The 27,265-nt window shown below is 54.3% G+C and overlaps 1 protein-coding gene across 2 annotated transcripts; it reads right to left on the bottom strand.

Moving 5' to 3' along the window:
• MYBL2 (MYB proto-oncogene like 2) lies at window positions 1-26,001 on the bottom strand. Of its 2 annotated transcripts, none has more exons than XM_015099888.4 (14): window positions 25,781-26,001; window positions 22,131-22,224; window positions 18,179-18,250; window positions 17,268-17,360; window positions 16,893-17,113; window positions 14,512-14,674; window positions 10,209-10,496; window positions 6,967-7,377; window positions 6,414-6,553; window positions 5,033-5,132; window positions 3,553-3,666; window positions 2,198-2,290; window positions 1,127-1,276; window positions 1-532 (listed from the first exon to the last, which is right to left on the bottom strand). In XM_015099888.4, the coding sequence occupies exons 1-14, from the start codon at window positions 25,798-25,800 to the stop codon at window positions 404-406; spliced, it is 2,088 nt and encodes a 695-aa protein (XP_014955374.2). In that variant the 5' UTR covers window positions 25,801-26,001; the 3' UTR covers window positions 1-403. The 2 variants fall into 2 exon arrangements, with proteins under 2 accessions (XP_014955374.2, XP_060253784.1); XM_060397801.1 differs by having other exon boundaries at window positions 25,370-25,831.
• Between the last annotated feature and the right edge of the window lie 1,264 nt (window positions 26,002-27,265).

Genomic DNA, 27,265 nt, shown 5'->3' with positions numbered 1-27,265 from the left:
CCCAGGAGAAAGACAACTTTTATTCTTTCAAGAAAATGCACCAACAAGTTGAAGGAAGGAGCACGCTGGCTAGGTAGGTCCCCTGTCCTAAACAGGGGTCTGAGATGAGGCCAGGCCTGGCCAGGGCTCGGGAGAAGCTGAGGGGCTCCCTGTGGCACTCGGGGAGGGCCAGGCCAGCTCAGAGGTGGGACTTTGTTCTGTTAGCACCAGGAACTGCCCGCAGCTGCAGCCGGGCTCGGAGACAGGACAGCAGGTGGGCCTGCCTGTCCCCACCTGAGCAGTCTGGGAGGGGCTGGTGGCAGCAGGCTCCCTGCAGGTGGTCTGAGTGTGATTCCCACTCACACCCCAGAACTGGCCCCCAGCCCCCTGTAAACATGAGAACGGGCTCGTGACTGCCAAGCCTCTAAGACAAGATGAGGGTCCGAGACGTGTGGCTGGGCTTCAGGCGACCCAGGAGCTGCCGGGCTTTCTCCTGCATGAAGAGCTGGTCCCTGGTGCCCCCGCAGGCTACCGTCTTCCAGGCGCTGGTCATCTGGGAGGAGGAAAGGGGGTTACCATCCAGGCAGCAGCCGGGGCTCCTAGGGAAGCCTGGAGACCCTGGTTGGGGAGGGGTGGGGACATTTTCTATCACACTCCCTCCCTCTAGAAGTCGCAATCTGTGCTCACTGCACCTTTCTGGTGGACCTGGGGAGTTAATGCCATCTCTGGGCATCCTCAGGGATAGAGCAAGGAGGCTGGACCAGAACATGAGCCCCCATCCTCCCCCATGCCCACCATGTGGACAGCCCCCACGGGAGGAAAAAAGCTATAACTCTGCAGGCTGGAGAGCAGCAGAGAGGGGTTGACAACTGCAGATGGCTGGGGAAACAGGCAGGGGATCCCTGCCTTCAAGGACAAAGTCACGGAGATGTCTTAATTACGAGTGAGACCACATCGTGAAGGAGCAGCTTTGCGGAGGGGGATTTCTGGTACCCAGGTCCCCTGCGGGAGTGGCATCTGGACAGAGATGTGAAGCCCACGTTCACCAGTCAGCAGAGCCACTGGAGGGCATCAGGCAGAGGCAAAGCCGGTGCAAGGCCCTAGGGTGTGGAGGGCGCAGAGCGAGGCCCTGAGGGGCAGCACTCACGGGGGCAGGGGTTGCAAAGTGGCCCCGGGGCTTCGGGGCTGCTGGCTTCTCGGGCTTGGCCTGCAGGAAGCCCTCGTTCAGCAGGCTGCTGTCCTCTCTGCTGCCCGACGGGGTGAGGCCCGAGGAGCCCGCTGCGAGGATGCTGGTCGGCTGAAAGCAAAACCAAGTCAGAGGCTCAGCATTTTGCCACAGGCCTGGGCAGCCTCCCAGACAGGCCTTTACCCTTGAAGCAGCCTGCTGGGCTCAGCATCCTTGTTACAGGCAAGAACCTGAGGCACAGGCAGCTCAAGAGACGCCAGAGACCAGGCCCTCCACTCCACCTCCTCTGCATTTAACCACCTGACCTGACTTTTTTTCTTTCCACTAGTTATTTCACTCCCCAAGGGTCTGTCTGGAGTGCACAAAGTTCCCGCCTGGCGTGGATGCCTCATTAGATGGAGCTTTCTCTGCCAGGAGTTTGAGTGGCAGGCGGACCTGTAGGAGCTGCCAGGCAGTCATCTGTCTCGTGGCCTTTCCACAGCCCTCACCGGCCACCAGTGAGATACAAGCTCACCTCACTGCCTGCTGCAAGGGATCGACTGCCCGGCATGGTTTCTGGGGCCCAGGCTCTGTGGAAGCAGTAGCCCCCTCTGGAGGTTGGCCTGGGAATAGGGCGGCATCCATGCCAGGGGAGAGGTGCCTCGATCACCTGGCAGGGCCCCAAGGCACCTCACTGATCATCTCCGGGTCCTCCCTAGCAGTGCAATAGAAGGGAAGGCGCTGGGGACTCAGAAAACACACACGCCCAACAAGTGCTCGCCATCAGTGCTTGCCGACCGAGCCTTCTGTAAGGACCAGAGCAAGGCCGCCTGGGTCGACCAGTGGGGAATGCCCAGTGCCACCTGCCCCCTTCCTCCCCGCTGAGCCCGGCACAGGGAAGCCCCACCGACTCCACCCCCAGGGCTCTCCAGGCTGAAGGGCTCCAGAGGCCCAGGCCCCCCAAGGGGACTCCATACTCTCAGCCTCCTGCAGCTGGGTGGGGAGTAGGGAGTGGCCTCACAGGACGGCTTCTCTCCCAGACCCCTGACCAACCTTGGGCAGCGTGGACATCATCAGCTTCACGTCCTCATCCACGATGTCGAGAGCCAGGGACTTGCGGACTTTCTTAATGGGGCTTCGCCGCATCTGGGGAGAGGTGGTGGTTAGGGCACACGCCTGAATTCCCATCACCCTCAGTGCCTGATGACACTGGTCCCGGCTGCCCTGGTCCAGAAACCAGGCCCTGGTGCAGGGAGAGCCCTGCAGCAGGCCCGGCTGGAGAGGGTCTTCTGGGGGAGCCGTGGGGGCCCAGGACACTGGCCCCATCGTAGACTCTGTCCACAGGGCAGCCTGTCCTGCCAGATGCTCACCAGGTATGGAGGACACCAAGGCCACCTCCACCCAACCTCATCCCCAAGGGGACCAAGCGCAGCCCAAGTCTCTACCACACTAAACACCCACACAGCCAAGTTACCACTAGAACACCCACCAGCCGGGGTGCTACACAGAGACACATAACCCCGTGGGACACAGGCTGTTATGGGAATGCCCAGCCCCCAAGCCCCGCGCCTCCTATAAGCAGATCAGGGGCAGCTCTGACCCCAGGGAGGGCCTCTGAGACTGACAACTGTCCCCGAACTCAGCCCTGTGCCCCCAACAGCTGCTACCCCTGCTGGGAACCACCTGCAGACACAGCTGCCCACACACCAGGGGGCCCAGCTGGAGGGTCCCCTCCCCGCCTGGCCACCCACCACTCTGGCCCACTCCCGCCTTCCCTTCTCCCTAGAGGAGAGCCCTGGGAACAAAGGGGCTTCAAAACAGGAGACACAGAGCCGCCTGCGGTCAGGAAACCACGTGGGCCGGGGGCGGGACAGGTCTGTCCAGCGTGGCCCGGCCTCTGCACCCCGCCATCCGGAGCAGTGTCCCCACCCGCTCCCACCTCACCTGAACTGGCTGGCCCCACCTCCTCACTCTGCGCCGACAGCCGGCTGGCGGCTCGTCTGAAGGATGCCCCCTGAAATCCTCTTTGGGCCTTTTCTGTCCCCGAATGCTGCTGAGTCACTGGGGGTGTTTGCCATTTCTGCCCACTGAACTCCAGAAGCGACCCCCTCTGGGTCTTAATCACTGCTCTACCCACCCCGCCTGGCCCAGAGCCCACTTCAGGAGGGTCCAAACAACGCGGAATAACTGAGGCACCAGTTCAAGGGGAGAAGGAAGGATGGCAGGCAGCTGCGCCGGCCAGTTTCATGGACCCCCAGGCTGTAGGAATGGACGGCCGCCCCCCGCCCCCGTGCCTGTTCCCCAGCCGCCCCCTGCTCTGCTGCCTGTTCCCCGGCCGCCCCCCTGTCCCCCTGCCCCGCCACCCCCGGTGCATTCCCCAGCTGCCCCCTGCCCGGCCAGCCACTTACCCCGGCCTTCCTCTTCTGCTTCTCGGGCCTCACTTCATCCTCGATGATGAGCTCGATGCCGGCCTCAGAGCGTAGCACCTCCTTCAAGTCCTCCTCCAGGTGGGGCGTCTGGGGCTGTGGGCGGGGATGACCAGGGTGAGGCTCTGCCCCCAGGCCAGAGGACTCGCGCTGAGCCTGCTCATGGGGGCGGCAGGGCAGACCCGGCCGCACCTCCGCTGCCCTGGGTGATGCCGGAGGCAGCCTGGAGCCGGGATGCTGGCCTCACACACAGTGTCCATGGCCATTAACCGTCCTGCCTGGGACACTGGCCTCAGCTCCCTGAGGGCTGGGAGCACTCCAGTTCATCACAGCCACCCTCATCCAGGCCAAGGAACCAGCTGGCATCCTCCGCTGGGTAGACAGAGGCTGAGAGCACAGCCCAGGGCCACACAGCTGTGAGCTCAGAGCCTGGACACACTCAGAGCCCAGCTCCTCCCCGCCTCGGCCCCACACCAACAGAGGACCCGGACGCACTCAGAGTCCAACTCTTCCCTGCCTTGGCCCCATGCTAACAGAGGTGTTGGTTCCACATCCCTTTCTTGGGCCTGGGCGCTCAGGTGGCAGAGGCCAGGGGATGTAGGGCACAGTGAAACCGGAGAAGTCACTCTAAAAGCCCCCGTGTACTTGAATTATCGCTGCCAAGGTCGGACTTGCCCTCTTGGATGTGTCCCGAGAGCACACAGACATTTCAGTATCTGGCAGCTGAGTCCAAGTCAGGAAAGGGCCGGACTGACTGTGGCTGGCCCAGGGCAACTCCGCCAGCTCCAAGCCAGGACGGGGAGACCACAGCCCCACCTGCGCCCCACGTGGTGAGCTGGGAGGGGAGGTCACTGCAGGGATTCTTCTCCGTGACCCGCCTTTCTCCCACCTGCGGCTGGGTTCTCAGAAACGACCTGCTTCAGAAAACCCGGGGCGCCAGCCCTCTCTTTTGCCCTGGGGTAAAGCAGGACCATCTCATGAACTAGGAGCTGGGGGAGAAGGGCCGTCCTCACACTGCGGGGAAAGCAACCCAGGAGATGTCTGCACACTGCCCAGCTGCTTCCAGCCCACTGACAGGCAGCTGGTCAACAGCCTTGGGTTTGACAAGCAATTCACCGCTTTCCTCAGCCAGCTCGCAGCACCCACGTACGTCCTTCTCCATCCCAAAGCCTGCCCACGTTCTGCCCGGCACAGCCACGAGCTGAGTATTCGGTCACTTCGGACGTCGGCCTCCACCACCCCCAGGTCCACTGGGATGCCGCTGTAGCTCCAGCACCAGCCAGGACCGCCTGCATGGTGGTTGCTCTGGAGACATCTGGAGAGCTGGTAACTCATTTTAACACGGGGCCCTGTTTATCAAACTAAGGAATCGCAACTTCTCAAGGCAGTCGGGAGATGCTAATGGGATCTCAGGACAGGGCGAGTGATCATAAACGGCTGGAGGACTGGCCGAACCACCTACCAGGGGCTTTAGTGGTCCGTACTTCTCAAGGGCGTTCTTGAACGGGGTCGGCGTGTGGGGAGTGTTGTCCATGGAGTACTTCTGATCTGGGGTTACAAACCTGCCAGGCACGGAGAAGGAGGCTGGGCGATGGCACTGGGGGGCTCGGCTGTGGGCTGCTCCTGACTCCCACACCCCCAACTGACCTTTGGCCTCAGCGGCAGAAAGGCAGCCCCCAGACGTGGTCTCTTCCCATCCCATCTGCCCGCCCACCCACCCACCTCCCCATCTGCAAGGGGAGTTCCGGGGACAGAGAGGAAGGGCCGTCCTCAAAAACAGCAAAGAATAGGAAGAGCCTGAGGGAGTCCAGGAGACCCGAATGGATGGAAGAATGGCTAAGATGTTGCCGTCACTAGGATTTTCCATAAAACAAGGTGGCCTGTGGCCAGACTGCAACCCCAGCAGGAGAGGCAGGCGAGGAGGACCAAGAAAGACCACACCCCTCCCCGTCTCTCCGGAGAAGCAGCAGCTACTCCTTTTGTGGTGCCAGCTGTCTGTTTAAGAGCTTAGTGACTTGACAGGAGAATCGTTTCTCAAGAAACCCGTCTATGTTAAATTTTAGATCACTTGTTGAAAGACAGATTTCTGACCAAGGGATCCATACAGCTTATCTGAAATCACCTATCATTATGAGAACTAAAATTCCTGAGTGGATCCCTGATCTACAGCTTGACTCCTGAAATATAAATAGCAATGCTTCTCCCCCACCCAGCAAATGTAACGAGCCGAAGAGCAGTTAAGCAACTCTACCTGGAATTCAAGGGTCATGATGATACAAGGAAGAAAACTTATTGTGAAAGCACCTCCACAGAAGCAGGTAAGCCACCTGTACAGGCCTGAAGGTGGAACACAGCCGTCCCTCCTGAGCACCAGAAAATGGAGAGAACTGGGGGGCCTTGTGTCCTTCCCGTAGAGATGCTCAAGCACAGTGGATCTGCACTCGGAACTTACAGAAATGACGCAAACATTACATTTTTCGTGGCAAGGTGGACTCTCCACATTTCTAATCTCTGAATTTAGAAAACCATCAAATTAAAAAAAGAAAAAAGAGGAATTCCCTGGTGGTCCAGTGGTTAGGACTCTGCACTTTGCGGAGGGCACAGGTTCAATCCCTGGTTGGGGACTATGTTCCCGCAAGCCATGTGGCCAAAAGAACAAAACAAGAAGAAAAAAAAAAAAGAATTAGAACAAAAGTGAAGCACCAGACTACACTGATGAAGGAGGTGTGATGACCAGGAGGAGGCTGCCTTCATGAAACAAGAGTCCCAGGTGTTTTCCCAAGGCGTCCCTCGCCCAGAGAGCCGGTCTCTGCTGGGGGTGCAAGGGCAGGCCTGGCACTCACGCAGCGTGCTTCTGGTGCAGGGGCGTCTTGTCCCGGTGCAGTGGCGTGGTGACCACCACCTTCTGGCTGCACACGGGGGTGGACGTCAGCGAAGGGCTCTCCAGTTCCAGTGCGTCCTGTTTATTCCAGAAGTTCAAAAACTGCCAGGACGACAAAGGAAACCAAATGAGGCGATGAGCTCAGGGCCGGAGAGCAAAGGCCAGGACAGATATGCAGGTCCATGTGGACCCTTGGCTTGGCGTCACCCAATCCTCCCTTTGCCAGCCTGACGGGAGTCCATCTCCCACCCCCATGTGCTGCTGGCCGTGAACTTAAGGCAAAGCAGGCTGGCTGTCTGAGAGCAGCTTCTTTTCAGAAGGTAAAAAAAAAAGGTAGCTCTGAAATGGTCTTCCTAAGCTTCACGAGGGCAGGGCCAGACCTGGTTTGGGGTCCCACGTCCCCAGCACTGGGCACAGGGCCTTTGCACACAGCAGACACCCAGAAAATGGCCTGTACTGGGCAGCAGGGGACCGTCATCCGCTCCCAGTGAGCAGTCGGGGTGGGGTGCACGTACCTGGGAGGGAGAGAAGGGCAGGGTCTTGACGGGCGTGCTCTTCGGGGTGAGGCTGTTGCAGGAGTCCAGGAAGGACAGGCTGGCACTGTTCTCCGTGACGGGGGATAGGGCGACGCGCCTCTTCTTCTGCCGCTTGAGCACGGAGGGCGGTGTGCCCACGCCCAAGCCCCCCACGTCAGTGCTGGGGGAGATGGGGATCAGCTCGCCCCGGCTGCTGCGGCTCAGGTCAGAGATGGTGTGGCCGTCCAGGCGGTACTCGGTCACGCTGGGCGCGGCAGCAGCAGCCGGCCGGGGCGGCGCGGGCTGCTGCTGCCAGGCTTGGGACTGCCCTGGGCTGCCCACGAGGCTGCCCTCAGCTGACGGCTCCTCAGGGAGGTCAAACTTACTCAGGTCACACCACGCATCAGGGTCCTGCCCGGAGACGGGGGCGGGGTTAGGAGTAACTGGCTTTCCCAGCGGTCGATAAACCACAGGGCTCATGTGCTACTGGAAAATATCAGAGCGTCAAGGATGATCCCACAGGGACCTCCCTGGCGGCTCGTGGTTAAAACTCCACGCTTCCACTGCAGGGGGCACGGGTTCAATCCCTGGTCAGTAACCAAGATCCCGCATGCCACGTGGCACAACCAACAACAACAAAACACCCTGATTCCACAGCCCAGGAACAATCACCCTTAACTCTTCCTTGCCTTTCCTCAACGATTCTTCTATGTCTGTGTATCTGTATTTGTAAACATAACTGAAATCCTATCATGCACATGGCTGCTTGCTGTTATTAAAAAAAAAAAAAAATGTGCTATGCATTTTTAAGATACACAAAAAACACCGAAAAAAATACAAAGAAAATTCATATGCCCATCAAGAAGCCTAAGAAATAAAACCTTATCACTAAAGCTCCAGGTCTACCTGGCAAACCTCTGCCTGCATGCAGGAAACCACTGCCGAAATTAAGTATTGACCATCTTTATGCATTTCTTTATCAATTAACACTTACCTGTGTCCCTAAATATTTAGTATTTTCAACGTTCCTAACTTTAATACAAATCATTTCTATTTCGCTTCTTTTTCCATTTAAAATTTCTGTAGAGCTGGAATAATGCAGGCACCTCATTCTATTACCAAAGTTTAATGTTTACCATCAGTAGACTTTAGTTGTTGTTATAGCAAAAACATTACCTTTTATAATAATTCTTACAGCTGAAAAATGTCCTATCACTTGAATATACATTACTCAGTCCCCTTCTGTTGGGCATTTGGGCTCCTCCTAATTCTTAAAGATTAAGAACAGATGTTCTTTATGAACATCTTGGACATAAACCTTCTTTATTTCTTGACAGACACCTGGAAGTGAAGACCTAGGCCCTAGGCTGTGAGCAGGATGAAGGGTCTTCATTTGCCAGCCACGTTCCCAGACAGGAGGCGGCCCTGGGCTCCATGAGCCTGTACATCACGGCACCTCACTGGGTGCTTCAACTAAATTGTATCCACCCTCTACCCACCCTGCTGAGGGAGTATTACCCTCTCCCTCGCAACCCAAGGCAGCCAAGTCAGAGAGAGTATGATCCTCCCAAGGTCACTAAGTTCCTAAGAGTAATTCTGAGAGGAACGCTTGGGTCCTTTCTGCCTTTGTCCAGTTAATGACAACCTAGCCCTAGGGCTTCTGGAGACAAAAGTCTCCACTTTGGTCCCTGGGCATCTGGCTCTGAATGGGCAGGAACCCCAGTGGTGATTTCTGGTCCCTGGGGCTCGCAAGAGCCTGGGAAGTTCATTCCTGAGGGTGGAGGGCAGCTCAGGGAAGTGCTGACTCCAGGACCACCTCCCAGCATGGAACGCCAACCTTGCAGGGGCCCCTGGAATTCACAGCATCTAACAGGCCCAAGTACGCGCCCCAATGACTGGCCCAGGGGACGATGGCAGTGTTTCTACAGCTACTGTGACTGCCCCCCCCCCCCAACAGTCGCTGAAGGTCATCGTGGAGTCAGCCCGAGCTCAGCACTCACCAGCTGTTGTGACTCTGGATAAGCCTCCTAACCTGTCTGAGCTTGAGCTGAGTCCACCACCAACCCCCTTCACAGGCTGTTAAAGGACTGAGAGCATACAGAGAGGCAGCAAGTAGCGAGCCTGGCGTGTGGCAGGCACTCCGGGGTTAGAAACCGTCATCACAGAAGGAGCCCCAGGACTGGGACGTGACAGGTGCCTGAGAGGAGTCTGAGGATGGCCCCAGGCAACCCGGTGAGGCTCCAGCAGGGCGGGCAGCGCTCACCTCAGCCGGCCCTCGGGTAGTCTGCTGAACAGACCGACACACACAGCTAACTGCGAGATCCATTCTGGTGGAGGAAACACCAGAGTTCCTGCCACTGTGGCAAGAGGGGAAACCCAGAGCCAGAGGGTCTGAGCAGGCAGCCCCCTGAGACTGACTTCACAGTCTAAGCCCTCACTGGGCAGGACACTGGGCTCAATGGTTAAGACCTCAGCCCCTTACTAGCTGTGTGACCTTGGGTACACCATCTGATCTCTCTGAGCCTCATCTACAAAAACACAGAAAAGATACCCCTCCCAAGATACCATGTGGACTACATGTTAGGCCCACAGCCTGACATTTAGCAGATGTTCAATGAACAGCATCATTATTCTCAGCTAATAAGAGGAAGCCTAAGTGGGAAGGCTTGTGTGGGCGCTGCCCACTGAATGCCTCTGCCCCCCTAGTCACCAGCCTCTTGCCCACCACCTCCTGAAACCCACTCCACACTTCAGGCCTGGCGGATGGAGCTGTGAAGTCACACCAAGAAGTGCAGCCCCCACCAGAGCCCCTCCCCAAGGGGCACAGCCCACAGCCAGTGTGGCTTTCCCTGAGAAACTGGGATGCACTCACCGTTGCAGCCCCAGACCCCTGCCCTTCCCGGGGTCCTCTCCAGGAAACCCGACCGTCGGCGCTACATGAACACCAGTGCACTGGTGCTGCTATGACCAGCACCCTCCCCATCCCCCGAGGACTCTGTCCCCCACTTCCGCTGGGGAGCATGCCCCACCACCCCGGGCTTCACGAGTGAGTCAGGAGCTCCCTGAAGACAGGGACGGCACAGCCACTCTCTTGGGGCTGCCAGGCCCTGGCTGGGTGCTCAGTATCGGCTCAGCCACACCAGCAAGACGATGAGCAGACGGAAGGACGTCTGTCTAGGGGGACAAGTGCTCCCTGACAGGGGTGCTCAGGGCCCACCGGGAAGTCCCTCAACCAACATTACCGACTCGATCAAGTCCAGGGCTTCCGAGAGGCCGGACTCCACAGCCGGGATGAGGAGGTTGGCAGCCTCCACCACCCACTTGTAGGGCAGGCTGGTCTCCGGCGAGGAGCCTTCCTGGTCTTCACGCTTGGGGAAGTCCTCCAGGGGCTCTGGGGTCCGCACTCCGTCCAGCTCCGTGGGCACAGGCTCCTGCTCCTGGGCGGGGGCGGCCGCTGTGACCTCCTCCTCACTGCTCTCCTCTTCCTTCAGGGCAGGGAATGCCGGAGGCCAGCTGGTCACGACATTTCCCTGGGGACACAGGGCATGCAGTCTGAGTTTGTCATTACGAGATACAAACTGTGCCGTGTTTCAGCAAAAATGCACCATCTGAACCTTATCAGAAGTCTATCAACCCTAGCACTTGATAAGGAAACTCAAGTGAACCCAAACTGAAAGACGGTCTATAACATACCTAAGCAGAGACATCACTTTTCCGACAAAGGTCCGTCTAGTCAAAAACTATAGTTTTTCCAGTAGTCAGGTATGGATGTGAGAGTTGGACCATAAAGAAGGTTGAGTGCTGAAGAATTGATGCTTTTGAACTGTGGAGTTAGAGACTCTTGGGAGTCCTCTGGACAGCAAGGAGATCAAACTAGTCAATCCTAAAGGAAAGCAACCCTGAATTTTCACTGGAAGGACTGACTGATAGAGAAGCTGAAGCTCCAATACTTTGCCCGCCTGATGCGAAGAGACAATTCATTGATGGTGGGGAAGATTGAGGGAAGGAGAGAAGTGGGTGGCAGAGGATGAGACGGTTGGATGGCATCACCGACTCAACGGACATGAACTTGAGCAAGTCCTGGGATAGCGAAGGGCAGGGAAGCCTGGTGCGCTACAGTCCATGGGGCCGTAGATTCAGACACAACCTAGCCGCTCAACAACAACAAAGCCTAAGCTTATACTTCAAAAGTATCAGTACCATGAAAGGCTAAAGCGGATGAAAGAGACAGGACAACAAAACAGTGTCTAACCCTGGACTGGATCATGGGCAGGAAAAAAATGGAAACTGGATGGAAGATTAGTTAAAATTCCTAAAGTAGTTAAATTCCAAGTGTGTACTCAAGGTACACTGGTGAATGTCCTTATTCTTAGGAAATACAACTCAAGTATTAGGGGATAAAAGGCACAATGTATGGAACCAATGTATCTCACATAGCTCAGGTTAAAAAATATCTATGTACATAGAGAAACATAAAGCAAATCTGACCAATATTAAAATTTAATGAACCCAGTAAAGGGTATAGGAGAGCACTCTTCTTGCAACCTTTTTGTATGTTTAATATTATTTCAAAATGAAGGTTTGAAAAAGGAGTGGATACTAATTTTGTGACAGGAAAAGAAAAAAGAAATAGAGGAAGATCGTTTGTGGCAATAGCTCCCCTGGAAGAATCTGGAAACAAGCTCTGACATGTTGACCTGACTGCCCGAGGAGCCTTGAACCCAGCACACGTGAGGCTCCCAGTGGCTAAGACTGCACTCCCAATGCAGGGGCAGAAGCTCAATCCCTGGTTGGGGAACTAAGATCTTGCAGGCTGCACAGTGTGGCTAAAGTAGAATAAATAAAATCAAACATTAATTAAAAAAAGAGAAAATGGTCAACCTCACTAGTAAAAGCAATGTAAGTGAAGCAATGATACTGCACAGCTGCGCATAAAACTGGCAAAGACATTCTGTAAAATCGGAGCCAGCTGTGACCCAGTGTGGGAACACAGGCAGCTCCACTTTCTGCTACAGCAGGATGGCACTGCCCTTTGAGTGGGAGTCTGGCGATGCCTTATGAAAGTGCTTCCCTGGGGCTCAGCTGGGAAAGGATCCGCTGTAATGCAGCAGACTTGAGTTCAATCCCTGGGTGGGAAGATCCCCTGGAGAAGGGAAAGGTACCCACTGCAGTATTCTGGCCTGGAGAAGCCCAGGGACTGTAGAGTCCACGGGGTCGCAAAGAGTCGGACACGGTTGAGTGACTTTCACTTTTCACTTTAGGAAAATTTCAAATGTCTACACTGTCCGACTAAGCACTCCCCCACACGAAAAGGCACACGTACAAGCGATGTGAACAGTGATGTCCACTGCAGCATACATGGTGACGAGAGGCTCATCAAGACAAGAGACGACAGACGGCATGACCGATTCAAGGATGAGGCGAAGGTCTGTACACACATAATGACAGGAGAAAATGACGTTTGTAAAATGGGTGGTTTAGTCGCTAAGTTATGTCTGACTCTTGTGACCCCATGGACTGGAGTCCACCAGGCTCCTCTGTTCATGGGATTTCCCAGGCAAGAATACTGGAGTGGGTTGCCATTTCCTCCTCCAGGGGTACTTCCTGACCCAGGGATCAAACCTACATTTCCTATGTCTCCTGTATTGCAGGTAGATTCTTTATCCACTGAGGCATCAGGGAAGCCCATTTGTAAGACTGCAAGAAGATCCAACCAGTCCATCCTAAGGGAAATCAGTCCTGAATAGTCAATGGAAGGACTGATGCTGAAGCTGAAACTCCAATACTTTGGCCACCTGATGCTAACAGCTGACTCTTGAAAAGACCCTGATGCTAGGAAAGATTGAGGCGGAAGGAGAAGGGGACGACAGAGGATGAGATGGTTGGATGGCATCACTGACTCAGTGGACATGAGTCTGAATAAGCTCCGAGAGCTGGTGATGGACAGGGAAGCTGGTGTGCTGCAGTCCATGGGTTGTGGACAGGACTGAGCGACTGAAGTTCTAATCTTACACAAAACACCCCCTGACGCTGTGTGTCTGGGGGCTGGCCCCGCTGGTGCCAGGGAGTGCCTAGACCTGGATCTGGACCTCACAGGTCCAGCCTCACCCACTCCTCTCCACTGTCATTTTAATGATTCTATTATACTGGTAATTTATTTAACTAAGGTTAACGACCGACTTTTTGTTGTTAGAAACAGAACTTTACTGACTGTCCTTGTAACTAAATCACTGCTCATTTGCTCACTTCTTTCTTAAGAAGTTCTTTGAGGTAGATAGACACATTCTTTAGAAACTTGAATGCATTTTGCTAAATTGCCTGCCAGAAAACACTCACCTTTTCTGTGTGTATGGGATTTACCTCACTGGTCAAGCTTGCAATTATAAACTTTCTCCGTGCTTCAAAAATAATACAATGATCATTGTAGGGTTAGAAACAAGCCTGTAAGGCGCAAGGCTGAGCCTATAAATCCCAACTTCCAGAGAGAACGGATATACTGTTTAATGCATGTGCCAACATTTACTACCAAGGCAGGAGAAGGGGGCAACAGAGGATGAGACGGTTGGATGGCATCACTGACTCGATGGATATGAGCTTGAGCAAACTCCGGGAGTAGACAGGAAGGCCTGGCGTGCTTGCAGTCCATGGGCTCGCAAAGAGTTGGACATGACTGAGCGACTGAACTGAAACTTCAATTAAAAAAAAAAAAGTGTGCCCTAGGGTGTAGGATGTCAAAGTGAAAGTCGCTCAGTCGTGTCCAACTCTTTGCGACCCCATGGATTACACAGTCCATGGAATTCCCCAGGCCAGAACACTGGAGTGGGTAGCCTTTCTCCAGGGGATCTTCCCAACCCAGGGATCCAACCCAGGTCTCCCGCACTGCAGACAGATTCTTTACCAGCTGAGCCACAAGGGATGTGAGATGTTAACAACTATAAAAGTGACACCATACGATTTCATTTATCACTTTCTCGAAAATTACAGAGATTAAAAAAACTGATGAAGGGTGCCAGGGACTAAGGATGGGAAATTCTGGGCTGAAAGGGGCACAAGAGCCTGGGGGGTGATGGGGACATTCTGCATTCTGACTGTGGTGGCGGCGACATGACTGTCTCGGTCCTGACCTCCACAGGAAGCGACGAATCTTACTGTGATTGCACCTTGACACATCTGATTTTAAAGTACACGTATGTTTTACTATGAAAAAGCTGGAGAGAGCAACAGGTGGGAAGGAAGCCGTTGATGGTGAAGGGGAGGCTGAAGGCCTCCCTGCCTCCCCCGCCCTGACACTGGCTTCTGCATCCTGCTTCTGTGCGGAGGTGAGTGCCAAGCGTGGACACAAGTGTCACGGGGAAAGGCCCTCGTGAGAGACAGGTGGCCACACAGACCCTCCTGCAGGATCAAAGAACAGCCGAGGGAACGGGGGAAAAGGGAAGAGCAGGTGTTGATGGGATGGCATCAGATACATGTGAAATCAAGCCAACCCGCCCAAGCACCCCAAGCGCAGTGGCCAAGCCCTCCCGAGCTCCACTCCCCGCTGCTCACCTGGCCTTCCGAGGAGGGGGCACTCTGGCGGCCGTCCTTGTCCTCCAGCTCCAGCAGCAAGTACATGGGGGGCTTGCTGTCTCTGGACTCACTCAGGAAGCCTCCCGTGTCCACCTTCCTCTTGATAGTGGAGTTCCAGTGATTCTTCACAGCATTGTCCGTCCTGCAGGGGCCAATGGGACCTTTGACCCCAGCTCAGTGGCCCACCCCCAACCGGGTGCATAATTAGCCTCTCTGAGCTGAGCTCTGGCTTCTGTCAAGGAGGGTTCAACCTGAGGACCTCTAAGGGCTCTAAGATGAAGTCTGACATGCCTGCAGCCTGGCATGATTTACAGAGTATTTCCACACACCTCTGCGAAGTAAGCAAACATCTTATTCAGCCGACAGGGTAAAAATCCTAACACTTAAGTGTTCTGGCAACCCTCAGACCCTTCCCAGCTCCCTGGGCATCTGTAGAAACTGGAAGCAAGCTGCTGGCTGCTGGCCCATGTCCTGAGGCTCGGGGATCTCAAACATGAGCCCTGATCACCTCCCATAGATAGAAAATGACCAGAGAGGGCAGAGCAAGAAAACACAGGGTCTCCTGCTGACTACTCTGAGCCTTGGCTTTTTCATCTGGAAAATTAGATCACTTCCTCCTCCATCACTTGTCACTTAAGTCAGAGTAGTGACACGTAAAGGCAGGGAGGGTAGCACAGTGGTACAGGAGCGCAGGAAGTGTGGACGGAGAGAGGCCGATGGGTGCGCAGCAGAGCAGGACAGAGCAGCAGAGGAGAGTGGGACAAGGCTCAGGGAAGCACGGGCCGCGGAAGCACGCGTCGGCGTCGGTGTGAGCGGCCCCAGCGCACACGGGTCGCAGCAGTGCACAACTGTGGACACACAGGGACAGTGCCTTCTTTGGGGCTCTGGGCTGAGTGCTTTTCCACCAGAATAACAGCTTGAATAGGCCACCAGTCTCAGAGGAGGGTCTGGGCACTACGCGGAGGTGGCCAGGGACTCACCACAGGCGGGAAGGACAGACCAACCTTCCCCGAGGAAACATTCCCCACCAAAAACCAAACGGTGAGAGCGAGCTGGCTACACAGTGGGCACCAGGCAGGGGGCGTCCAGGCTCCATGTCTGTGGGCGGGAGGAGAGCATAGTGCAAAGCCCGATAGGCAAGCGAGGGTGACTGCGGATCAAGGTGAGGCTGTGGCATCAGCGAGGTCAGGCTGGCCACACAGGGAAGAGTCTCCATCCAAGGGTTAGTGGAAGCACCAAAAGTATTAACACACTTAGGTCTGAGTTTGGAAACAGGTATTTCAGACTCCAGGGAAAACAGGCCATCTGGTATTCTATCTCCTTTCCCTCCATGCCATTTACCCTGGCACCACAATGCCATCGTAAAGAAAAGATTAGAAATAAAGCAAAGTAGAAATGCCCATGGACAGGGCCAGTGATTAGGATGCAGCATTCCTGAGGAAGGGCGCATGGGTTTAATCCCTGCTCAGGGAACGACGACGATCTTGTGTGCTATACGGGGTGGTCAACGCACGCACACAGACATACACACACAGACACACACACACACACACACACACATGCACACACACACAAGTACACAGACAAGAGAGCAGGGTAGATGGTAGTGGTGAATAAGAGATTTTTACAGTTTCCAGAAGCAACTGTGTGAAGCAACTCGGGAGACTGGGGTGGACCCTGGACGATCTGGCAAGACTGCAGCCCAAGTCCCAAGTTGTTCCAGTTCTCCTTGCAGAACCTCGAGAGACCCAGTGCTTGGAGCGGCCAGGCCCAGTGAGGAGTAGAGTGAAAACAGAGCAGTGCTTTGGACGTCCAGACCAGGAGGAATGAGACTTACTCTCTTTTATTAAAAAAAAAAAAAAAAAAAAAAAGACCAGGCAACCCAAGCCACGTGGCTTCTTAGGTGTCACAGTGGTGAGGAACTTGCCTGCCAGTGCAGGAGGATCCAAGAGACACGGGTTTGATCCCTGGGTTGGGAAGATCCCCTGGAGGAGGGCACGGCAACCCACTCCAGTACTCTTGCCTAGAGAATTCCATGGACAGAGAAGTGTGGTGGGCTACAGTCCACGGGCTCGTAAATAGTCAGGACATGACTTCAGTGACTTAGAACGCGTGCAACCATGGCCAGGGCACGAAGCCAAGTGGGCCCAGATGAGAACCTGCACCGTGAACAGGAGGCCCCCAGGCCCGCCCCACCCCGCTCCAGTCTCCCAGCAGCCAGGTCCCTGCACCGCCCGAGGCAAGAATCTGAAGGCCTCTTCTTCTGGGAAGAGTAAACACCACCAGAGAAATCGGACTAGGCCTTGAACATCCCCACAAAGGCCAGGGGATGCCCTGACCGGCCCCAGCGGGCGGCTCACCTCCCCGGCAGCATCTTGGCGATCTCGGCCCAGCGGTTGCCCAGCACCTTGTGGGCCTCGCAGATGATGCGGTCCTCCTCCTCCGTCCAGCAGGACTTCTTCACCTCGGGGTTGAGGTGGTTGTGCCAGCGCTCACGGCACTGCTTGCCCAGCCGGCCCTTCAGGTGCTTGGCAATCAGCGTCCACTGCTTCGTGCCATACTTCTTGACCAGCTCGATGACCTTGGGGGAAAGACGCTGTGAGGCCAGCGGGACCCCCCCCACCCCCTGTTTCCCACCCTAGCACCCACCAGTGGGATGTCATCCTCAGTCTCCTGACCCCCTCCCCCGGGGTGCGTGAATGCCACGGTGTAGCAGGCTCAGGCCCAGGCGTTACCTTCTGGTCCTCCTCTTTGGTCCATGGCCCTTTGACGAGGTCTGGATTCAAGACCCTCAGCCACCGATACTGGCACTGCTGGTCAGTGCGGTTCTGGGAAAAGGACAGGCATCCTTGAGAACTCCTGGCCTGTGGCCCTACCTCGTTCCCAGAACCCCCACACACTACACACCCACGGTCCAGGACACTGTGGTTCCCTTTGCTACAAGTGGGCCTGGATGGAAGCAGGCAAACTCAGAACCCTGTGCAGAGCCACTGCCCACAACTGCCCTGTGCCAGCCTGCAGGCTACATCAGGGATTCTCGCTTGCTTCTGAAAGGGGCTATTTCCCTGAAGGTTTCAGACCCTGTAGAGGACAGGGAGTGAGGAATGGGGCCAAAGGGTCTGGTGACCTGGTCCCCGAGCTGCCTGATGAGCCAGGAAAGCCAACAGCAGCTCCTGCCACATCCCCTCCCTGTCGGCCACCTGCAGAGCTGGGGGTGGGGGATCCTAGGGGGAGCCACATCACCAGGAGGCTCTAGATGCTGGACATGGTGGCTCGGGTCAGCTCTGCGGGGGCCTCACCATGAAGCCTGCTCAAGCATCATTTCCTCTCAGGTTCAGTTTCACGGTTGAGAAACCGAGCAGCCACTCGTCAGTGACTTGCAGGAAGAAATGCAAATATGCCACTGATACGACGCATGATCATGGAGCCTAAGGCCCCCAGGCACCCAGAGGCTGCCACGTGGGGACGCTTACATCAGGGTGCCCCGATTCCAGTTTGGGTAGAAAGGGCCTCAGGAGGCTGGAAGGTTGTTTTGTTGGGAGAGCTCGGGGGCGCCTGGTAAGGAATTCTCCTTTCTTCTCCCTGACACCAAGTCTCTCCCAGGCTCCCTATCCGGGGGAGAGGGCGGCAGAGGGGCTGCACTCACGGGAAAGTGGCTGGCCAGGAACTTCCAGTCTTGCTGTCCAAACTGCTTCACCAGGGCCTTCAGCTGCTCGTCCTGCCAAAGCCAGGAAGACAGAGGGCTCAGTTCACACGCGTGCAGAAAGCGGCTGCTCTGGACTGAGACCCACCCTCCCTCCAACAAAGAGAACAGCCTCATTCATCCATTCACGTGATGAAGTGATCATCTAACTGTGCACCAGGCACGCCAGCATCAGAGCTGCTCAACTTTGGGGACTTAAAGTCTAGCGGGAAGCAGACGCTAATCAAAGGCTCCTGCAAACAAAAGGAGGGCCACTCTGTGCTGCAGGGATGGAGAGATGGACAATGAGGCCTATGGGGGACCCAAGGGACAGGCTCCAAGGAACTCTAGTGAGGCTAGGCTGCAGGAAGCAGGAGACAGGGAGGCAAGAGGATTTGGGGGTGGGGGCGGGGGCGGCGGGGATCAGAGCACACGCAGGGTTGACTCAGGCCTCTGCGTCACGCAAGGCCACAGATGCACTGAAGCATCACCACTGACAGGTGGTCACAGTCCAACGTGCTTGTTGTGAACTTCACTTTGGCAGCTGCAGGAGAAAGGGCTGCAGGAGGGCAGAATGGAGGATAGGAGGCCATTACAGGCATCCAGGCCAGAGACGACAGTGACCCAGCCCTGGAGACAGGGAAACGTGGGCACTTGGAATGGAAAAACATATCTGTTAGAACACTCTCCTGAACATAAACTCGTTCTCCTGAATATAAACTATTGATTCATGCAACAACATTAAAATCACAGTATCATTAGGATGAGAAAAAGAAGTCAGACATAAGAAGAGTACACATTGCTTAATTCTGTGCAGAGGAACTTCTAGAAAAGGTAAACAAAGCTATAGGGACAAAAAGATAGTCAGTGGTGTCCATGGTCAGGGTTGGTTGGTGGGTGGAAGAAATGAACAGCAGGGAGCAAGAGATGCCTGGGGTGATGGGAACACCCAGCAAGGTGGTGTTGCTGTGAGTTTCACGGCAGCACATCCACTGAAACTCACTGGATTGTACTTCAACAGTTGTAGCTGTTTGTGTGTAAAATATTCCTAGAGCAAACTGACTGTTTTTACCCCCTGCAACTCGTAGGTTCTCAGTTCCCCCATCAGGGATTGAACTGAGGTCCTCACAGTGAAAGCTTGGGGTCCTAACCACTAGATGGCCAGGGAATCCCCCAAACTTATTTTTTTTAATTTATACATATAAAGAAAATGTAGTATTATCCATACAGTGGAATATTATTCCGCCTCAAAACAAGGAAATTCTGTTACAAGCTACAACCTGGATGAACCTTGAGGACATTATGCTAAGCAAAATAAGCCAGACACAAAAGGACAGAGACAGCCTAAGTCCACTCATATGAAGAATCTAAAGTAGTCAAAAATAAAAACCAGGGACTTCTCTGGTGATCCAGTGGCTAAGACTGTGCTCCCAGTGCAGGGGGCCTGGGTTCAATCCCTGATCAGGAAACTAGATTCCAAATGCTGCAACTAATGATCCTGCATGTGGCACCGAAAAAATGATCCCATGTGCTACAACGAAGACGAGGGCAGCCAAATAAAAAAAGAAATCAAAAACAGAAAGTAAAACAAGGTGGTTGCCAAGGGCTAGGGGGAGGGGATGGGGAAAATTAGTGTTTGATGATTCAGCTTTCTTTGCAAGATGACAGTTCCAAAGATCTGCTGCACAGTGAGAATACGCTTCATGTCCTCAACAGACACTTGAGAACAGTTACAGTGGTTTAACATTCGGTGTTTTTTCACACACTCTCTCTCCCGGGCAGGAGGAAAAAAAAGGCCACCACAGACATCCAGACCCTCAACTGCAGCTTGGCCACAGCCCAGCACCAGCTGGACAAAGTCCCCATAAATCCTGCTGTGGGGCCAGCCCACGTCCACACAGTCAGCTCCAGACACCATACCCTCCCTTGCTGCCCATCCCACCTGGTCAGGCCAACCCTTGCCTTCTGCCCATGTCCCCTGGGTCCATCTCCAGCACCACCATCCTCCCTGACAACGGGGGTGGACAACTCCCCACTCTCCAATTCCTCCTGGGCCCCATGGGCCCCTCCACCTGTCGACTCTTACCTGAACTGCCCTCATCCCGCCACAGCCATCTTCTGTCTGAACAACGCAGCGCCCCTCCCTGCTTGCTCAGCCTCAGGCAGCCCCAGATCTCTTATCCACCCCACATCCAGTAGACCAGCTCCCTGAAGCTACGGTCACATCATTCATCTGCTTTAAAAATCGTCACTGGCTTCTCCCTGCCAGCTGAGCAAGCCTCCGTCTCTGAGCCCAAGCTTCACGGCCTTCCTCCCTGGACTCTGTTCCATCTTTCCCTAAATCAACCTTTTCAAAAACTCTTCAAGGATCCTTCCCTCCAGCCACACCAGGGCCCCTCTACTTGCCTTTTCCCACCTACAACCCCTTTACTGTTCTGACTTACCCACCATTTTGCATACCTCCCTGACCACTGAATTTCCAAATCCTCACCCATGAAGCGTTCCTTAACCTCTCAGACAACAGTAAACTCAACTTCTAAAGGCATTTAAGACAATGACAGGCACCTCTTAGGTCCAGGAGGCTTAGTGTAAGACAGGAGACACCACGGTGGGCATAAAGAACGTCGGTCCTGCCAGCGCTGTGATGGCCACAGCACGTCCACGGGCCTTGCGTGTGGTCTTATTTCTCCATCCCAGGCAGAGAGAGATGCTCTGGGGTAGGGACCCCACCTTGTCTGATCTCCTAAGACCACAAGAGCAGGATATAGACCCTGGTCTACAGCGGGATGAACAGAAAAGGCTGGCCTAGCACTCCTGTGAAGAAAAATCTTTTATGATTTAAGAGTGTTTCACAACTCAAACAGTAAGTTAAGAGGAGGTTGAGGGGGAAGAGACTCACAACTAAACACATCTAGGAAAACAGAGGCAGAGTAAAAAGATAAGGCCAATAGGAGTTTAACATGGTACAGTCAAGTTACAAAAAGACCTGACAGTCTATAAAACTAAACATATACCTACCCCTTAGGGATACATCCCTAAGTATCCCGCCTACAGAAATGAAAACATAATACTCAAAAATACTCAGGCAAGAATTTTCATAGCAGCTCTAGCCTCAATAGGCAAATTCTGTAAACAGCCAAAATGCCCATCAACAAGTGAAACATACCATGGGCTAGCCATACAACGGAATACTATTCAGCAAGAAAAAATGAACAAAGTACTGAATCATGCAACATTACGCTGAACAAAAGAAACCAGAAAGAAAAAGAGTATAGCTCTGTGAATTCATTTACAGTACAGTTGAGAACAGGCAAGAAGATCAGAGACACTGACTGGATGGGCCACTGCCCGGAGCTGGGAAAGATGAATCACAAAGGGAACTTCCAGGAATAATCAAGATGGCACTTATGTAAGTAACACACACTTATTAGAAGTGATGGAACTGTCCACTTTAAAAAGGTGCATTTGACTACATATATATATACACTCCATAAACACAATTAAAGAATAAAAAGAAAATCAATTCAGAGCTTGGTATTACTGACCACAATACAATTATTATTTTTTTAAATGATAATAAAGTAGGGGTTGGCAGATTTAGCTAATCCACCCAGCAGTTACAGGACAAGCGGCACAATTAAAGTTCAGGATGCAGAACACACCAGCTTCCCAGAGACAGCAACTGCTGCTCCTGAGAGACACATCCCTCCCAGAGTCAATACTGACAGGGTATAGGAATGCTGAGAAGCATCAGAGAGAAAGAGGGCCCACTGGTCTCCTTCAACAGTGCCTCCCCTTCATCATACTGGTGGGGCAGACACACCCCAGGTTCAGTTCCATCTGCCCCCACCCCCGCCGCCGCCCCCACAGCTTCCATCACTTCCATCCCCCGCAACTGCCCCTCAGTGTCACTTACCTCCTCCTGGGTCCATTTGACCTTGCACTTGCTGTCTCTCTGCTCTGGCACATCTGAATCTGTGTCCTGGTAGTGCAGCTCATCCAGCTCCTCACTGCAGGGGAAAAAAGCCAAAGGTCAAGGATATGTGTCTCTAAGGGCTACCACCTGATGGACAGAGTGTGGACAGAGGCCAGTGACCTTGAGGGAAAGGTTTCAGGGAGGTGGGCTTCTACTGTAGGCACAAATGTGGGTGCTTCCACCCTCCCCCTTTCTAAAAAGTTTTTGATGAAATGGGGTTATGGGGATTTCCCTGGTGGTCCAGTGTCTAAGATTCTGAGCTCCCAATGCAGGTGGCCCAGGTTCGATCCTTTATCAGGGAACTAAATCCTACGTGTGGCAACTAAGACCAACCACAGCCAAGGAAATAAACTAAAATAAATATTAAAAGAAGAAATAGAGTTATGGTCTATTTTTTTCTTTATTCTTGTCTTTTCACTAACACCCTTATGATTTCAAAAGCTAAAAGAAAAAAGATTTCACCAAGAATATTAGGATATTCAACACCAGACACCCACTTCATGTTTCCTTTTCAGTAATAAAACTTTAACTTGCATGGGTATTTTAAGGATTAAAGTCAAAGATGTATGTAATCATTATGCACCAGGATTTTAAGAAATATTGGTTATCTGAGAAAACCATTTAAAATACATTATCTCAGGGACTGCCTTGGTCGTCCAGTGGCTAAGGCTCCATGTTCTCAATGCAGTGAGTCTGGTTCGAGCCCTGGTCAGGGAACTAGATCTCACATACTCCAAGTGAGAGTTCCTAGAGATTCCGCATGCCACAACCAAGACCCAGCATAGCCAAATAAACATATATTAAAAAAGAAAATATATTACCTCAGTAACTATGTGCATTTTTGCATACCCCTTCTCAATCTTTGCCTTCACACAGGCCTAATTTATGGAGCAAAAAATCAGAGTACAAGCAACTTTGAATTCTGAATGTTTTTATTTTCTAATAAGTAATTTTCTAAGTCACTCCAACATCTTCCTATTTACGTGGTATAATGTTTACAAAAATGAAGATCACGCTATCCACGCCCAGGGATGTCTGGGACTCACTGGAGCACCCTCCCAACTCAGGTGGACCTGTCAGGGACATTCCTCAGGCATGCATTTTTACGCAGGAAAAGTCTATGAGTCTCCAAGCACAGGTCAGGTATCAAAAGAAGGAAGAGGACTTCCTTCTGCAGCCACCCTCCTTTCCCCTTCTCAGCATCTCCCTAGTCACTCCCACACTCCCCAGAGCGCCTTGGAAATCCTCCTGTCTCATAACATAGGCCCTTAGGTTGCAAATGCCTATCTCCTTGACAACCGGGACAGAGGTCACCTTCACCTCCGTATCTGCCTTTGGAGGATGGCACCAAAATGCCTTAAGAAATGTTTGCTCTGGAAATGGCCAGATACAGGAATGAATGACTGATAAACATGCAAAGCTGCTGCCTCTTAGTTGATCAGAAATGCTAACATAAGTCAACTTTTAGAATGAGGTAAGGAAGGGACAGATGCTGTCTAAACCCACCAACACCTGTCATGAGAGCTGGAATTCAACCTTGTCTCGTCATTCCCAACCCAATTCATGGAGTACTCCACCATTTCAAAATAGGAGATTCTACAAGATACTAATAACAGAAAGAAGTGGCTTTAACATCAACTGACCCCGGCCTCTGTTCTAACAGAAACTATCTTTGGTTCTCTGACACCCAGCTTCTAACAGAAGCTCAGCAAATGTTCCTTCAAGGACAAAGTGATTTCTGTGTGAACACCCTCTGGAGCTTGAATACTCTATTTAATGCGGACAGTACTGCGGCTGGGACAATTCCGTGAGGTTTAATATACTTATACCGCCATCACAGTAATGATTGTCTGCTTCACAGGCATTCTCATTATCCCCATTTAATAGATGTGAAAACTGAGCTCCCAGGTGGCACTAGCAGTAAAGAACCCGCCTGCCAATGCAGGAAACATAAAAGACACAGGTTCAATCCTTGGGTCAGGCAGATCCTCTGGAGGGCACGGCAACCCTCTCCAGTATTCCTGCCTGGAAAATCTCATGGACAAAGGGATCTGGCAGGCTACAGCCCATAAGGTTGCAAAGAGTCAGACATAACTGAAGCGACTTAGCACGCACACACGAAGCTCGCAGGGGTTAACCTGCACCTGTAGGTCCTCATCTGATAATCCCAGCAGGAAAAGCAGAGGCTAAGTCAGTAGTGCAACCACGTGGAGGTCTCACACACCCTTTCTATGCCCTTCCATGTGCTGGGCTCTGCTCCAGTTGGGGTGAGTCAGAAGCTGAGCAGGAAGTAGGACACTGTGCAGAAGAGAGTTACAGCAAGTGGCCAAGAATCAAACTGAATGCTGTGGGGTTCCAGGATGCAGAACCCATCCCTCACCTGGGAGCTGGGATTCTTCCACTGAGCCCCAGGGCATAGATGGTAGAAGACCTGGGGGTTTTCAGGGGCTTTGGGTTTGTTGCCTGGAGTGAACACTTCCTGAACCAGAAATTCAGGGCCTGACCAGCGCCTGCCCAGAAAATAACTCCTGGGAATTGGAGCTGCTCTGAGAAACCATGGCCTGAGGAAGACACACCCTGTGCCTGATGACTTCCCAGGGATCAGATGTTTCCTTGCTGAGAAGCCTGTGAAGGCAAACATCACCTGAAGCGAGATATTTCAGGCTATTTGGTATGGATACAGGAATCCTGGGAGGGAACAGGTCAGAACCCCCTGTGGTTCTGTAGTGTGACTCCCAGACTGGTTGAAAAGCCTAGAACTCAGACACTCAAGGAACAGGTGTAAGACAGGAACATGGAACCCACAGACCTGATTTCTGGCTTGTCTCTGCCATTCAAACTCTGGGGGATAAGTAAAATGGAGACTGCAGTTCTTGCCTCCGCCCCAGGGGTTGCTGGCACAGATCAGTCTCTCTTCCCCTTGCATTCAACCCCAGCTGCCCCAACCCCCGCGCGTAGGACAGGAAGAAGGTCTCCGGAGCGAGACCGACCTAAGGCCCCGAGCCCAGGTGGTGAGGGACCAAAAAGTCCCTCCCGGCCCCAGCAACCCTCCTAGGTCAGGGGAGAGAGCCGGGAGTGCTCCGTGCTTCCCCGAATGTTAAGAAATGCCCACCGGCAAAACCAGACCCCCCAAAAGGCTCCAAAGACAAGCGTCTTCCAGGCTTTCGCCTCCCACTCACCGCGACTTCGAAAATAATTTTTCTTCTCCAGGGGTCGCCTCCCTCCCCGGTAAAGGCCCTTCCAGCTGACACCACCGTCCCACCCCCACCCCGCAATTAGGCGGGAGACAAAATGACATCATACAAGGCTTGGCCCGGGTCCCAGGAGACCCGCTCGCCCCAGCTCCGAGGCCCAGCAGGCCCGGGGGTGCCGAGCGAGGAGCCCCCGAGAGCTCCCCGGCTTCGCGCGCACCCTCGACGCCTCCCCGCGTCAGGCGACGCGGGACACCTGAGTTTTCCGCCGACCCCAACCGCGCCGGGCCGGGATCGGAAAAGCCCCGGCGAGGGTGGCGGTGCGGGGAGGGGGTCGGGGCTGAGGAGGATGGCGCCTGGGGAGGGGGGAAGGGCCCTCCGCCGGCCGGCTCCGCTCACCCGCGCGTCCGCCGCGACATCCCCCCGGCCCGGGCCGCGCCGCGCTCGCCCGCCCGCCGGCCGAGCCCGGAGCGGGAGCCGGGCCGGGGTCAGGGTGCGAGCTGCTCCGGCCGCTCCGGGCCCCGGGGCCGCGTGGCGAGGCGTCAGCGTGACCACAGGTCCGGCCGCTGCTCACGGGGACTGCGGCCGCCGCCGGCGCTCACAGAAACACTTTTCTATCTCCCGCCAAGCGCGCCGGCGCCGCCCGGGCCAGGCGCGCGGGCGGGCTGGTGCGCGGGGCGGGGCCAGCGAGCGACGCGGGGCGGGGCCAGCGGGAGGGCCGTGCTCGGGGCGGGGCCAGCGAGCCGCGCGGGGCGGGGCCTGAAGGCCCGAGGGCACAGCACCGAAGCTCCCAGGGCAGGGAGCTCGTGGGCGCGGCTTTGACCCCGCAACCTGGTGACTGAGGCAAGGCCCGGCCGAGAGCCTTGGGGCAGGCCTGGAGGAGGGAAGACTGAGAAAAGGGAATGAGCCGCAAGGGTGGGAGAGTGAGGCCGAGGGAAACTACCTGTGCTAAGAGCCCAGCGCTAGTCCAAGCAGCTCCTATGTCCCTACACCCTCACCCCCACCCCAAAGCGGCCTCCTCACCTACACCTAGGCCAGGGCTGAGACTTGGAAACCACTCCCTTCTTCCTTTCCAGCCTTGAACTCAAGTGGCTCCAGCTCCTCAGCTGGACTCCTGGCAGCCCAAAGCAAGCCTCCTAAAAAGCAAACCTGATGTTGCCTCTCCAGAACTTAAAGTCTCTGTCCTCTCCCTCAGGGTAAAATATTCTGCAATCAGGTTTATAGCAGTCTGCCAGACCACCACCCCGCCCCTAGCGGGAGGAAACTCTTCAGCCTCCTGGCCGTTGCTGGGGCGGATACACTTCCCACTTCTCCCACCGGAACTAGTTCCTATTGCTCCTTTAAGAGCCCACAGCCCACAGTCTACTTGCTGACTTATGCATGTCCTGATTTGAACTATGGGCTTGCTAAAGTTCAAAGTGAGTGAAGTCACTCAGTCGTGTCCGACTCTTTGCGACCCCATGGACTGTAGCCTACCAGGCTCCTCTGTCCCTGGGATTCTCCAAGCAGGAATACTGGAGTGGGTTGCCATTTCCTTCTCCAGGAGATCTTCCTAACCCAGGGATCGAACCTGGGTCTCCCGTATTGCAGGCAGACGCTTTACCATCTGAGACACCAGGGAAGTCAAGTTCAAGGGGCCCCTCAATTCACAGCAGTATCCCCAAGGCCCAGAATTCATTGGTTGCATTAAATTCGTTTCAGTTCAGTTCAGTCGCTCAGTCGTATCCGACTCTCCGAGACCCCATGAATCGCAGCACACCAGGCCTCCCCGTCCATCACCAACTCCTGGAGTTCACTCAAACTCACGTCCATCGAGTCGGTGATGCCATCCAGCCATCTCATCCTGTGTCGTCCCCTTCTCCTCCTGCCCTCAATCCCTCCCAG

The sequence above is a fragment of the Ovis aries genome, chromosome 13, assembly GCF_016772045.2.
Source record: "Ovis aries strain OAR_USU_Benz2616 breed Rambouillet chromosome 13, ARS-UI_Ramb_v3.0, whole genome shotgun sequence".
Classification (NCBI taxonomy): domain Eukaryota; kingdom Metazoa; phylum Chordata; class Mammalia; order Artiodactyla; family Bovidae; genus Ovis; species Ovis aries.
This window is presented reverse-complemented; position numbering and strand designations above follow the sequence as displayed.